We start from the raw sequence: 15,614 nt of genomic DNA, 5'->3' as shown, positions 1-15,614 counted from the left end.
ATGTTCCTTAAGAGAATGCCTGAGTCCATCAGACAATATTTGCTCCCGTTAAGTAGTTGCTGAGCATGAGCTCCAAAATGAAGTGTGAAAAAACATGCTCCATCATTCAACAAAGACAGCAACATTCATCAACAAGAACAAAGTCAGAGGGCCTGAATTTCTGAGGCTTGTCTCTTCCCGTAATAAAGCTTGAGTGACTTACAAAATAAATCAAAACCCTTTGTCTTTCCAGTAAAACTGGAGAAGCAGAATAGCCCCTGCAGGTGGGAGATGCTTGTGGAAGGAGCCAATTTGGAGAAAGGCGGAGGGACCACTTTCTTGGTGCTAACTCTGGCTAAAGTGATGTTTGTGATGTTCAAACCATAATTCAGAGACTTTAGAAATACAAAGTGGGCTGTTCTTCAGAAACCTGAAGTCAAGCGACTGTCGAGACAGTGCAAGGTGTAGGTGTGTTTGTGCTGGGCTGTAGCAAAGGCAGACTCAGAAGGCAAAAGCTTGCTTTTGCGTACAGTTAAAATACTGGAAAGAAATGACTTTTAATTCCAAGGATTTAGAGAAACAGAAGGAAGTCTGGATGAGGAGAACTATTTCCTCAGTGCAGTGGTAGTCCAACTGCACTTCGGCCAGTATTAGCTCACAAAGGCGTTGGGATGCGGTCCCCGATGTCATGGAGTACAGGCCAGGTGTGGGAGAAAACGGAGCACAAGTAACCAGCAGGTCCGTTCCAGCTGCAGAGGTGGCACCAAACTCACAGGCTCGTCACAGAGACCAGAGCCGTAATTGTATGGCCCTGAACATATGAGTGACTGAAATTCATTTTTATACAGTATGTTTAAAAGGTTTGAGGAGAGGACCACAGAAAAAAACCCATTCACGCATTAAAACTTTGATCACAATGAGAGGAACTTGTTGAGAAAGACAAGAAAAAAACAGGCAACAAAGTTAAACATCACTTGAAAATTTCCAAGTGCGTTTACAGGGGTTGTATTTTGAGAGTGAAGTAAGTCCTGGTGAATAATATTAGTAAAAATATTGTTTATACTAGGAAAAGGAAATTGGTTTTGGAGACCATGAGGGATTGTAAAGGAAACGTGTTACCATATTGCATTGCACGGTGCTTAATTTGGAAGGGTTTTAGACAGCAATTAATCAGCCATTAGTGAACAAGTGTACACACAGGTCTAAAGTGCTCCCCCCCCATTAAACCATAGGCAAGTAATGGTAGAGCTAAAATACCAAATCTATATCAGAAAGAGGAGGGGAAAAATTGCCAGAATGCTCTTTAGAGAAAATAAATAAAATGCAACAGATTATGTAGTTCTGACCTGACCTCCAACAATTAATGCCAAGCCAGAACTAATCCTAATGTGAGGAAATGCTTTTAAAGGCACCTTTGCCAAGAGCTGCCACATTTCAGGGCAATAACGTAAAGCTGTTGCTTGAACAAGGTAGAATTAAGGAGGTGCGGAGGCAAGCAGGTGTTTAGCAGTTCTGGTACTGGTGCAGCAGGCTGAGGGATGTGAGGCTTGTGGAAATGGAGGCAGAACTTAAAACAGACTTGGGAAACAAATATTTCATGACGAAAATACTATGGTAAAACATCACTTAAGCAACTGTGAAAGCAAAATTATTTTTGGCCCAGCAGGTGTGTTTCAGCCCAGTGAGCTCTTGAGCAGTTCCCACTAAAGGTGGTTATCAAGCTGCTTTGTGTAGTTAGTTTGTATGCAAGCTTTAAGGAGATGGCTAAATGTGTAGCATTCAAGTTTGTTTAAGCTAACCTTGCTTAGTCGTTCCTGTCCTGACCTTAGTGCTGTATGAGCACTTCGGCTGCCCTTCTCTGTGCTTAAGGAAAGGCACAGAGCATTTGCAGGGTAATTGCACTCTTTTCAATTTTTTTTGTTTCTTCCAGGCAGGCTGTAAAATCAAATCTTCATGTATAGCACTAGAGTCAGCATGCTCGTCTCCTTGGCTGTATATTACACACCCCCACCCACCCCTTTTAATAGCACAAGCATGTGTTTTTAATTACCAAGTGCTTTGGGAGGGGTATGCTTTTTTATGTAGCTGTTTTAGCAAATGTGTGAAAAGTAAAGCACATGGAAAGAAAAAGTCTCTCAAATAATACTCATCGTGTGTTTATGAAGGTCATTGTTTTTATTTTTCTTCCACTGTGCTTGGGTTATAGCCCCATTTTTTTTCTTTTTTTTTTCTTTTTTTTTTTAAATTAATTCTCCCTCTCCTTGCGCTCCATTTTCCACCATGAGCAGCATGTGCCGCTTCCCAGCTCAGCTTCAGGCAAACAGCCCTGGGAGCTGTTACCCCACTGACAGCAAGTACAAGAATGCTTATTCTAGAAGGTAACATGCTCTTCTCGCCCTTTGTTGGGAAGCAGATGCTGCCCTCCTCCTCGTTATGCAGGCTGGTACCGACTTACCTCCTGTTCCAGCCTGAGCTCCACAGGAGCTGAAGCAGTAATTTTGGACTGAAAGAAATAGCACGTTCTTCTCCAGCCCTTTCCCACTCGCCCTCGGAGGGCAGAGAGCGAGCAATTTCTGCAGGACCTTGCCTGGGCACTTTGGGACAGGGAGTACGGTGGTGGTAGCCAGGTACTGATGGCAGAAGCTGTTTCGATGAGTGTCAGGCAGCGTGTGTACAGGGCAGGGGGGCAGTCAGTTGACTGACCTATTTTATTTTTTCCTTCAATGCGCTCCTTCTGGGTGTTTGTATCAGCAGCTTCCACATACCTCCCCTCTACTACGTGCTTCTCTTGTATTTACCTTTTCCTTTCTTGAAAAGCCTCCTTGCCCGCTCAGTCCACCTTGCCACCTCCTAACTCTCGCTAACAACGACATCCCAAAATTAACGCAACTAATTGTGCAAGGTTTGAAGTGCGCACTGATTCTGATGATGCAGTGGTTCTTTTCTGCTGATCTTTCCGTATCATCTTGTTTATTTAGACAATAAACTCTCCCGCATGGTATGTCTGCTCCTCTGAGTAACATCCTGAAAAAGAGTGATCCTTGGCATTCCTCCTTGGGCTTGGCCGCGCTGCAGCAGCCCTGGCCTCCCAGCCAGCCTTGGCCACGTACACGGTGAGGACTTGTACAAACGGAGAGCTGGCTGCATGAGAAAAGTGATACACAGTGTGAGATGAACAATTTGAGGGGGCGAGGGGAATGGAGACGGGATTCAGAAGTGATGCTACTTCACGATACCATTGGTTTTCAGTTGTTATAAAGGCAAGAAAAAAGCTTAGTAGCAGAGAAATAGCGGCATGGCAAAATCAAGGCTCAAGGGTATCCAGAACTCCCTGTGAGCAGGAGGCATCGCTTCATGGAGAAAATTAGGCAAAGCAAGGAGATGTTCATGCAGACAGAAAGGAAAGAGATCCAGGTAAGCACCAGAAGATAGACAAGAATTAAAAGTCCAGTATGAGCGACCGGGGCAGGAAGACGAAAAAAGCGTATTTGCAGAGCAAAAACATAATGTGGGAGCAAAAATACGTAACATGGGACAGAGCTAGAGGAAAAACGAGAGTGGGACAGGGTGGGCAGCTGTCCCAGCGTGAGCACCGCAGCTCGCCGCGCAGCCTGACCCAGCAGCACCCCGAGTGGCTCCAGCGCCCGGCGCCCAGCTGTGCTGGCACAGGCTAGGGGCGTAGCTGCTGCTGCTGCTTTATGCCTAAAGGAGTTTATTTTCCAGACCTGCATGTGATGCTCTTTGCAGCTTTAGGGCTGAAGCAGTGAGAGCGCTACAAAGCTCATTTACAACCGCTACATATTTGTAAAGCATTTGAGTGATGGTGCCGCTAACCAGCTGTAGCAGGGGACTATAGAAGGCTCTTTTTAGACCCCCTCTTTTGCCAAATCCCTGCCCCAGGGGAATAAAGGAGGCTGTGAGGGAGCCAGCTGCTGCTCCCTGCGGTCTCAGCAGGAGGAGGCCAGCGGCGCTCCGGGCCCCACAGCACCCACTGGTCCAGGCAGGGCCAACACCTGCCATTTCATCCACTGGTGTGGTAATAAATAAAATGTATTTATTAAAAACAATGCACGTGTTTTGATAGGCAGCAATGGCTGTAGTGCAAGCAGCAGAATAGGTCTGTGGTGGCTGCAGTGGGGCGGGGTTGTTGTAACGCATAGTACAGGCAGTTTCTTTTTTCTTTTGCTTTTTTATTTAAAGAAAAAAATAATCTAAAATGTCTGTATCACTAGAATACTTTAGTGCACAAACACAGCGTCGGACAGTACCTGGCCTACCTCTGGGGCTGCCCTCGTTTTTAACAGCTCTATCATAATGTGACATCAAAAACTAGTAGCAAAAAAAAACCCCCAAAAATCCAAATATAAAACTTTTCGTACAAATATATTTTTCTTTATAGTACATAATCACTCTTAAAATACATTATTTCCTTAGTAAATGTTTGCAACAATATTAAAATAAATAAAATATCCTAGAGAAAGTTCAGTTTCATCATAAAACTGCAAACCAGAAGAGTATAAAAATTAATTTCACTATTAAAGTCTACTTCAGAGAGGTTTCTTCTTTTTTTTTTTTAGGCCAAAGTAAAAAAACCTGTAAAGGTGCCAGACCTAAGCAGACTATTAGAGTTCCACTGCCAGGAGTCTTACCTTTCACTAGATACTAACGTCAGCCTGCACTCATCCCGCTGCGAGTGCGTGCAGGGTCGGGTTGACAGTCTCCTAGGTTTTAAGAGGAAATACCAATTCTCCCTTAACTGTGGAGACGTGACAGATGTTGACTGGCTTGCAAGTCAATATCCTCTCTTCTTTCATTCTCACCTACGCACTCGCAGCGGCGCGCTGGTATGAAAGGGCGTTTGGCCTTTTCTGCTAAGTTGAAATTACAGTTGCTGCACGAAAAACAGAGAGGAGGAAGTTTTCTGTGCGCCTTGCCGATATCGTCCCTCAATTTGTTTGCAGGAAGTGAATCCAAAGGAGCTTTTTACATTCTGATTTTTCTATTTCCACCCAGGTTTGATTATTTTTCTCACATTCATCCTGCTGTCTGGACCTCTCACCCCAACAAGCACATTTCTAAAAGTTTTCTGAAACGATTATGTCGGGCAAAGCAGGTTGCTTCTGCTTGCCATCTCATTTGTACCAAATTAGAGCAGCTTTTCAAAGGAAGTCTGGTTTTACCATTACAAGCGGCAAAACTTCAAAGAATTTACTAACTTGCACACAATTAACCATGGAAAGGAAGTAATTCCCAAACGCACGTGTAGTCACTGCGGTGAACACCTCCTGCAAGGTTCAGTTTACGCATGGCTCCCACAAGTTCAGAAGTGCTGGTCCCGTCATCGTGGGGCACTGCTGACGATTCACTCCACAAAGAGGGTGCCCACACCACGTCTCACAGCCTGGTCTCCTGCACTTCCTCTTCCGTCTCCTCTTGCAAGGCAGTGATTTTGGGTCGAGGTTTGCGTTTGCTGGAGTTTCTGTGGTGTACCGGGAGAAGCTTAAGGCGATCGGCATGGCTGATGGCTTGCCTGAAGGAACTCTTTTCGTTCAGCAGCTTCTGAATGGATTCGTACTGCCGCAGTTTATTGTCCTCGATCACCTGAAGCAACATATCCCTCCGTTAGATGGGTAATGGTGGTGCTGACAGAATTCAGCTCACACAATTAATGGAGCAGGGGAGAGAGATGAAGACATAGCAGAGATCATCTTCTAACAGGAAAAGCCTGGTTTACAGTTTGCAATTTCTAATTACAACCAAAAAAACAGATGTTAAAATTTTAACATGTGGAAAAGATGCCTATTGCTCGAGTCACAAAATGCCATTGGACTTGCTGGTTTCTCCTTGCAACTTGATTTTTACCTCCGAGATTTTCTGTTGAAGCCTCCGTGGCATCTCCCCAGCACTGCTAAATTGCCAGGTTAAGAAAGCGTTAACTGCAGAAACCAGTTCTATCGCAAGCAGAGGGAGAAGGTGCCAGGCCTTCTTAGCTTTCTTCTTGCCAAACAAGGAAGCGCGGCCGGCCTGTGTTTGAAGGAGACAACGGGTTTTCCCTGCACGGCTGTGCCAACCTCTCCTGCCAGGCAGCAGAAGGGGAAAAGTCAGGCTCCTCCACTGGCACTGCACTGCCAGCATGCCTTGGGTGAGGGCACAGGTCTGGTGGGAAAGAGCTTTTAGCAGCTCTGTTGCTAAAATGTTGTTTGGACAGTGGGAAGCCTGCTCCGGGCAGAGGCTGCGTGCCTGCCGGGGCTCTGCCGACAGCCGAGCGCAGCACGGGCTGCGGGCTGGCGGCAAGGCTGAAGTCCAGCGCACGGGCAGGAGCAGCACGGCCAAAAGGACGTACAACCTGCCTGTTGACTAGCCTGCTTCAGCTTCAGACTGTATTCCTCCTGCTGTGCTAATACACCCAAGCAAATGCACGTGGAAAACAATGTTCCACTCTGCTAATAAAATGAAGGTCCTCTCTTATAGAAGAGTCAAGAAAATACAGAGGAAGGAACCCTCATTTTTAAGAACAATTACACAACCTGCCTTTTATTTCCTTTACTAACCATTTTTGTGTAACAAAGGAAATACGCCAGGAATTCAATACTTTGTCACCTTGATTAAATGAGAAAGGAATATTCAAGTGGCTTGATGAAAGAAACCTGCGATTCTCACCATCTACTGTTTTCCCAGGAAACCCCACTCCCACCCCATGGAGCCTCCCATTGCTCAGGAGCAAGCGCATTAGCAACGGTAGAGGCCTGTGAGGTGCTGGGGTTTTTCTGGAGCTCCTGAGCCAATCGGCAATCAAAGGCACCTGGATCATCAGCTGGGTAGCCTACACAACCGTCCTTCTGTTTTAAAGGAGGAATCCAGCCCTTCCATAACGTGACCCAGCTCATCTGAACACAGGTGTCTATGACAGCTCATGTGAAAGGGCAAACAGGAGGCTGCTGCTCTTCTGGAGGCAACTAGGTTGCTCAACCGCCCTGAATGACCCCCATCAATCCAGCCAACTTCATCAGTTCTGCTTGGTGTGTTTTGCACATTCATCAAATATAATGAAACAACAGCACGCGAGACCTCGAGCAACGCTCACCAAAAATCGCTGGCACTCCAGCATCGCCTCCAGTCTGTGTTCGGAGAGTATCACCGTGCAGTTGGCAAACGCGTGCTTCAGAGTCTTCCTGATCACTTGGGAAGTTCTGAAAAGCAAACAAGCATCAGTGTTTAGACTGCAATGTACATGCCAGCACGGCTCATCACTTTACTGATGGTATTTAATAGCCTAGCTCCATGTTGTAAAGTTCACATGCGTGGACACCAACACTCTGCAGTGTCTCAGCTTGCTGCCTTTCTGCTGTAAAAGTGCATATCAGCCATAAAGCTAAGGTGGTAACTAGGCTTCCCTGATCCCCCATGCAGAATTACTAAAATACATTACTGAAATCAGGTTTAGTAACAGACCAGACAAGTTGCAGAAGGTCTCTTTCAGTGGTGCTGCCTCACTGATTTTCTTATTTAATGTTAGAAGAAAGAACAAATGATTAAAACGTACACAGGGTCCAGGTGAGCACTCGGTTCATCGAGCAGCAAGATTTTAGCTTTGCTGAGAACTGATCGGGCAAGGCACATCAGCTGTTTGTGGCCGTGACTGAGGACACAGCCTCCATCCACAAGAACGAAATCAAGCTGGCCAGGAAATTGCTCAATTACAGACTTCAGCCCAACCTGCCGGACAGAAAAAGGACAGGAGAAATTGGTGAGATACAGTTACTGCTGACTGTGGGTACAGCAACTGATGCCTTCAACTTCCTTGCCTTTCATGTCTGACAGCGAAGAGAAACTATAAACCAATGAAAAGGAGAATCTGTCCTGTAAAGACTACAAGCTAGTAGCTGTGATGTGGAGGATGTGAAAAGCACTGAAATATTTGACTCGTACAACATGCTAGGATTTATGTTGGATAGCTGAGCGTTAATGCTTCATTTGTTTGTCACATACAATGAGTTTTGGCATTTTGACCAAAACATTCTGAGTTAGCAGGCTAGAGAAAGTAATATATTTGAAACTTTTTATCCAGCAGTGATGTACGTCCTTGGAAATGTTAAGGAAAGTGATTTTTGGAAGGAAACTGGGCCTCTTTGGTTACTAGGAGGGTAAAAAGGAACGACCAACATTCACATGTTACAATACAGCAACAGAGAAAATAATCCAGGACACCACGGCCGTTGTCCCTGTGGCTCTGAGAGCGTTTCCATCTGCTCCTTTTGCCGCCCCGAAGGTCTTGTGCACATTGTTCACACTAATGGCATCACAGCCTTCCCGCTAGCGCTGCTGACAAAATGTTTAAAGGGGTGCCCATGCCAAGTGAAGCTGCTTCACTTGGACCAGAAAGCAGGATCCAGGCCAGGAGATGTCTTCTGACTGTTTCTTCCAGTGCTCCTTTTTGCTGTCATTGGGAGATGTATTTTGTACACCTCAGACCAAAGCTTTGCATCTTCCACAGGTCCAAACCGACTGTGCTCCTAATCAGCAGTGTCTACAGAGCAATTTCTGTGAAGTATGAGAACTAGGAAACATATGTGAGTTGCATTGCTCCAGAAGACGTTATAAAAATGCGATGCAACCCGAGTGGTTTATGAAAAGCCCCCCTTGGATTTTTTAAATATTAAGGATCTGCAATTCATTTTCATTCCAGGGCAAAAAAAAAAAAAAATTTGAATTCTTCCTTTGTGTCTCCATTTTACATGGAAACCATTTTAAACTGGGGTGTGTGGGTATGTCTGCTGAGTTTCTGAAGAGCTCATTATTTCATTTACAAGCAAATTAAGGCCACTGTTTCGTTCTTCACGCCTCTTTTGAACACTTATCATGTCCTTTAATGAAATTTTGCAACTAATGGCTGGAAAAAGTGCTTTCTTCTTAAAACTGCACAAGGTCTCTCTCTGTACCTGCAGGGTCCAGTCAGCTGACAGCAAGAGTAAAACTTAGCCTCAGAAGCTGAAGTAAATCTGACCAGATTCAAGTGCTGAAACACGGGGGCAATAAAAAGTGAAACATCTGACAGCTCTTCAGACAACGCCTTGCTCTCTGTAGCTGATTGCGAGGGGCATAAAAAGATGATGCTGATTTCAGCAGGATCCTCTAAATCCTCAGCAGCCAGCCATGGGTCAGGTATAAGCTGACAGCTAACTTTCTTTCTGTGCTGTGCTTCTGAAGTTACACTGACTCACTGTCACTAACAAGCCAGATTTCAAGAGCATAAACTTTGTAAACAGTCTGATCACTCCTACTAAAAAGTTTTACAGCTCTTTTTCTTTTCTGTTTGCTTTGCTCTCCTGCCTGTGCAATGAAAAACTCTGCATCACACATGGATTTGCCTAATCCCTTAATGATAAACACTTCAAAGCAATTTTTTTCATGCCATTGTAAATGAGGTTTAGCCCTTTAAAATCCCCAGCTCAGTTCACACACGAAATGAAAACAACCCTCTAAAGCAGTAGAACTCACCTTTTTCAATAAAAGGGATGTTAATCCCCACTCCATTTTTTCACCAGCCTCAGAGAAGCAGAGGAGTACAGCACTGAGCACCTTGTTGCCTCTGCTAGGGCCAGCTTGAAAGCTCCTGTCACACCATTTAACCAAAAATGTCATGATGTTTTTATTTTACAGTAAATTACTTATAGAAACTGACTACTTTCCTCTTTTCCAAACACGGGGAAGAAATCAGATAAACCCAAAAGAGAGAGCAGAGACAGAGTTAACCTCCTGAATGGGCAGGAGGAAGCTTTTGGATTACGCCCCACACTTGTAAGCATTTTCTGACACTTGAGACTTGCTGTGAACAAGGAAAATGGCACCAGTTCATTACTGAGTCTGTATTAATTAGGTCATCCCTACGCTGGAAAGAGAAATCCGCTTTCTAGGCTGCAGCTCTTTCCCTCCCGCAACTCTCATCTGCCTTTTCTCCAGGCGTGACGTACACCTGTGCAAACTATTCAGCACTACCAGAGCCGATAGGTGGCATCTGACAACCGCAATGCCTGGGGTTCAGCTCAACATGGAAACAGAACTGTAAAAGTCTGGCCCCTCATCTTGAAAAAAAATAAATGTTGCTAAGACCTCAACATAAAATGAGAAGAAAATTTCCTGGTTCATAAAATCTAATATTACACGATTCTTATTTTCCACGGAGGAGGCAGCTGCCCGTGACACAAGCGGTGCGTAAGCCTGACTGCGGTGTCGGAGAGCGCTCCTTCTCAGCTGGCTTTCTGACGGCCTGAGAATTGCAACTGGAAAATACTCTGAGGAAAGATTTTTCTAAGCTGGATATAAATACTTCCTATTGGAATAACAACAGTCTTATTTCTAGGACAGGCCACAGACTTTTTTTTTTTTTTTCTGGCCTCCAAAATATTTACTAGTCATTTTTACACATCTTTGTAGAAAAATGCCTTGCAGAGATTCCATATACTTGCCAAAGCATTAAAATGAGAAAAGATTACAGGATGTTTTGCTGTATCAGCTTCCTCCACTTTTCTTTCTCTCAGAGTCACCCAGCAGAGCCAAACACAAAACGTCACCCACACTAAATCACTGCATGAGGAACCCAGACTGTATGGTACGGAAGTTTATATTTTCTTTTTTTTTTTAATCTCTGACAAAGGCACCTTTTTATTAAGTAATAAGGAAACACGGTTTATAACATAGCATTGTTTTTCCTCCAATTTTTTTTCCCTAAGATGCTACATAAATGTAACATACGACAATCACTTGACCTACACTGCACTCTGCTGTAACCACTTCACCAGAGGGATACAAATAACACTGAACAGTTTTACCTCTTCTGCAACTTTCCATATTTCTTCATCATTCCACTGCCCATAAGGATCCAAATTCATCCGAAAAGTTCCAGAAAATATGAACACTTTCTACGAGAAAAAAGATATATAGACACAGGTAGACAGATACCCTGAAACATTGTGTAAAGCATTATAAATTGTAAAGTACACAGAGAAGGAATAGCCTGCCGCCGCTACCAGATAGAGCTTATTGCAGGCTACTAAAAATTTTGCAAAACATTGTTCCAAAAAAAGTTATTTTAAAAGCCCTTCACTTTCAGAACTTCAGAATCCTTCAGAAAAAGTTCAGGTTTTGGCAACTGTCTTAATAAAAACACACTCAAACTTGTCTTAAAAACAGTAAAAATCACAATTAAGCAGTTTTCAGAATAAATGATTCCCTGTATTTCCATTTTCAAATAAGCCCTTTAAAAGCTATTTTTGATTCTTTACTATGTAAAACAACTTCAAACAAAAAACAAGATCACTGCCCCAAAGCGTGTGTTCCCACAATTTTGTTTTGATACAAAAAAATTTTCTTGGATATTTGTCAGTATCCAGGGACAGTGTCGTAAGTAGGTTTTCATCGATGAATTTTTCTTTTCCTAATCAATTGTAGCCAAATACATATTAGCATCATTCTGCTACCTGACGTTTCACCATGTCCCAGCCCTGTCTCAAAAGAGGCTTTTTTCCCTCCCTCTCTCTCACTGTCACGTCACTGAGATGGGACGCAGCACAACCTGATTCACGACCGTAGCAGCAACCACCCGCTCGCGCACAAGGCTTCCCAGACTGATGCTACAGCCCTTGCTCTCTCCCTGCTCTGTCCCACGCCCCTTCCATCACACACATCTCCCTGCACTGACAGCATATCCATCTTGCACTGTCATTTACTACTCAGTTCTGCTTTTCCCATCAGTTTAGGCAAGCAGATTTAAGTGAACATCCATTAGATACACATTTCGTAGCTCAAAAAGCAATGACTCAGTCAAAATTAAATATTTGTTTAATCTCTTTTTACATGGAGTGGGTGTGTCAGATTCTGGTGACTATGAGGTTCTTCAAGGGACACTGAGGTTGCACAACATTTCTTATGAGATAAAACCAAGCTGCTGCTTTCTATGCTGCGAGGTACACCTGCCGCTTGCAGCAGGGAGAACTTGCTCTCAAAGAATTTAAAAGTGCCTCGTTGAGAAATGTTACCATTTGCTTGCTCGCTCTTTGTACATAGGCAACAAACACCAAGAGGAAAGATTTGAGACAATTATTTTATTCTCCTTTCTCTTCCTAAAGAAAATATTTATTTAGAAAAAAACACGTTGAAAGGCTAGTGATTCACAGCCACATAATTTCTTGGAGCCTTAGTTAAACACTACCAAGAGCAGTGAAGGACTAGCTGCACCAGCAGAAAATGGCTGAGAGAATATCCTTAGCAGGTACTTTCCAGAGGTGGCCAGCCTACCACAATTTCCATCTGACCTAACCCGGGAACTTGGCATTCTTTCATCAGATTTCAAAGTGATTTACACACACATTTACATTATTCGTTTAATTATGATTAATTAGAAATTTAAACATGGCAGGGGAAAATAAATTACATTAATTAATTTGCTTAATTAAGATATGTAAGCCATTGCCAATAACTTATTTGGTGTAAGAGAGAAGGAAGTATCTGAATCAAGAGAGCAGAGGAGAAAAGCAGCTGCACCGGGGTGTCCGCGCTCGGTGGGGTGATGGGACCTTCACTGTGCTGCCAGCAGCACACCGACCGAGCTGCGGTAGAGGCAGCAGCACTCACGGCTAAAAGTCATTGAAGCACTTTTGGTAGAGACTAGGGGAAAGAGTAGACTCTTTCTTTTGTAATCATGATTGTTAATCACAATGAATGCCCCAGTGAAGTACAGCGCAGCCCTTTTCCCATGCCCTGCACTGGTAGGTGGCGTGAGCAGGGCGACATACTTGCAGCAGGATTAGATTCTTCCAAGTAGTGGGTGCGGTGGAAATAATAACACTGTGGAAACAGTGTCAAACATGGGTTTGTTCACATGGGTTTGAGCACCATACATTTAACTAATGGGATAAGTTTTTTCATTTCTCAGTGGTAAAGAATAGATAACTGAACAAACCAGTTTTAAAGAAGATAGAGCTGAATAACATTCCTGCTGAAGTGCAGCACGCAAAGAAATAAAGAGAACTACTTCAGAAACTGCTGTTCTTTCTAATAACTGTGCTTTCAAGAAGCAGGGCACTAAAAGCAAGCTAGTCCCAAAAGTAGATTTTTTTTTTCACAAGATAAATATCTCATTGTCCTGAATTCTCGTACTTTTGTCTCCATTTCAACACCTCCTTCCTCCCAGCTCATTAGAAACCACATAGGGTTCACTTGAGTAAATATCATGTGAGTCACATGGGCAGTTTAGAGTCCACTTAAAGAGAAGCAAAAAAAAAAACCAAACCACCCCCAAAATTCTTAAAAGCTAGAAGTCTAACATGAAAAAACCAAAAGTGAATTCCATGGACTTTTGTGTTGTTTATAAATATGGGAGAAGTAAAAGTAAGGAGAGCTTTGGAAGGCGGAATGGATGGCTGGGGAGACTGGCAGCAAATCTGGAGCCGTTTCGTTCTTGGTCACTTGTTCAAACTCACTCAGGATGATAATGGGTGTGATCACACAAGAAATAGTTTCTCAGACCTGACATCCACCCACAATCAAAACACTCAGGAATATAAATATGGTCATGTTTATGTTCTGACCACCACAAATACTGTAAATCAACCACTCTGAAAGGCATTAATCACCCTCAGTGGCTAGAGCCTCTGCATATTGGTTACAGTGTGGGATACACCCAACCTGCAGCGGTAACCTTCCTAAGTGATTTAAGTGTTATGTGGGAAACCAAGACCCTGGAGTACCTAAGTGAAGACATACAGAAGAGTAAAGGATCAGTTGACAAGAGGCTGCTAAGGAGGGTGAATATCCTGGCTGTGAGTAGCTGCTGTTGCAATGAAAGACAGCCCACATGCAGGTCCTCAGCGAGACCCACGGACCCTCAGACCCTCGTTCCCATACGCCCCAGGGCTGGAGAACAAACAGAACACCCGCTGGAATCAGCCACCAGCTCCATGCACAGAAAAGTTAGACTAATACCAGTATAACCTCCATATAGCCTCCTCCACTACGTATATATTATTGCAACAATATCAACGTGAAGGAAAATCAAATTGCTACATGAATGCTTTAGTATTAGGTGCAGAGTTAGAGGTTTTGTTTTTGTAAGTGTCCTTTAGGGCCTTTACATTGACATTAAAATAATTACAGACAAGAACAAGATCATGGGAGCACTGAAGACCTTCTGCAAGTTTTCTGGGACAAGTTCTGTTATGTTCTCCCTTGAACATGCTACAACATCTGCCTCCCATAGAGCTTCCTGATAAACACAAGTGCTCTGCTCCTGGCAACACTGAACACTTTCTGGTGGAGAAAACAACATATACACTGCCCAAAATGATCATGCAGGGTTGTTAACTAATATCCCCAGGTGCTCTGTGCATGGGTCTGGTGCAGCACATGCTCCCTGGTGTGGTGACGCTGACTCATCTTGATGCCCTGCAGGAACCCAGCCCCTACAGGTCCCTCTGCAGGACCACCTCTGGGGAGCGGCACTGCTCAGGAGGCTGCGCCGCACAGGAGTGCCCTGGCACACTGCAAAACAGCCACCGCTACGACCTCCGAAAGTGAACAGCCCTGGAGTGTATGAGAAATGATGAAACGGTGCTGGAGACAGACAGGCACAGAGACAGATAGATATAATGAACAAAGTGAGATAGCTACTGAAAAAATTGGAACGACAAAGATAAAAGTTGCGAAATTTCACTTCTTAAGTAAAATAAAGGAGCAAAAGTGATTTGAATTTTTTTTTTGGTCAGCTGACAGTCCCACAAACTGTAGTAATCTTGTTCTCCATGCTAAGCTTGATTCTACTCTATATGGAGTATTTACACATAGAAAGCAGTGTGATATCTGCCAGGATGCGGTGGAATAACACTCAAGGAGACACCAGAAGTCATCCCAATCCTTTGAGATAGCAGCAACTTATTGGTCTCAGGTTTGTCCTCATTTATTTTAATGGAAAATTGGCTGCAGGTCTCCTGCTCTCCATTCAAATTTCTGAAGGCATTTTCTCAATTTGACTGCACTAAATACTTCAGGATGCAATCTGCATGAGGACCTGTACACAGAAGAGCTTCCTTGTGTTGAAAGCAGATGCAGCTGGATGTCCTCACCCTGGAAATGTGGTGGGGAAACTCTTGCAGAAGAAGCATCAGAAAGGACTGCCCAGAAGGAAGGACTGATGGGCTTCAGTTATACTTCAAACAGCCTGTTGTTGCTGGAGTAATTGCTTTGCATGAGAAGGACAAACATCCTGTAGGAGCAGCCCTGTGGTCAGGCTGTGCTGAGTGCTTCAGCAGCGCCGGCTTGTGAGGAGCTGCAGGAAGGAACTTCCTTGTGGATGCTCAAAGAGACGATTCACCCCTTCACACCTCTGCAGAGTGCTGACAGATGGATCTGAGATACTGAAAGCAATAGGTTTTTGCTTTTGCTCCAGCTCACTCTGATCCCTGACCACCCCGCAGGCAGCCCCAGCATCACCCACGTGGAGCAGCCAGCAACGCGTTAGCATGCTGTGTGTGCATGAGGTGAGGCTCCCACAGATGAAAAGCACATCTTTTCTTCTAAATTGGGAAATTTAGGGATAAGGAAGAGAAGGAGAGCGTTGGAAAGTTTTCACGAGGAGGCGTGCC

At 44.1% G+C, this 15,614-nt stretch overlaps 1 protein-coding gene across 1 annotated transcript in view; it reads right to left on the bottom strand.

Moving 5' to 3' along the window:
• Positions 1 to 4,175: 4,175 nt before the first annotated feature.
• The window catches only part of CFTR (CF transmembrane conductance regulator), a 91,792-nt gene continuing 80,353 nt past the window's right edge, over positions 4,176 to 15,614 (bottom strand). The window contains exons 24-27 of the mRNA XM_075081127.1: positions 10,809 to 10,898; positions 7,523 to 7,695; positions 7,064 to 7,169; positions 4,176 to 5,580 (exon numbers count right to left, since the gene is read on the bottom strand). Of these exons, the coding sequence (XP_074937228.1) occupies positions 5,374 to 5,580; positions 7,064 to 7,169; positions 7,523 to 7,695; positions 10,809 to 10,898 (576 nt within the window). The 3' untranslated portion in view covers positions 4,176 to 5,373. The remainder of the gene's footprint in view (positions 5,581 to 7,063; positions 7,170 to 7,522; positions 7,696 to 10,808; positions 10,899 to 15,614) is intronic.

Source organism: Phalacrocorax aristotelis, chromosome 1 (genome assembly GCF_949628215.1).
Source record: "Phalacrocorax aristotelis chromosome 1, bGulAri2.1, whole genome shotgun sequence".
Classification (NCBI taxonomy): Eukaryota; Metazoa; Chordata; class Aves; order Suliformes; family Phalacrocoracidae; genus Phalacrocorax; species Phalacrocorax aristotelis.
Note: the sequence above shows the minus strand (reverse complement) of the source record. Positions and strands in the feature narration are given on the sequence as shown.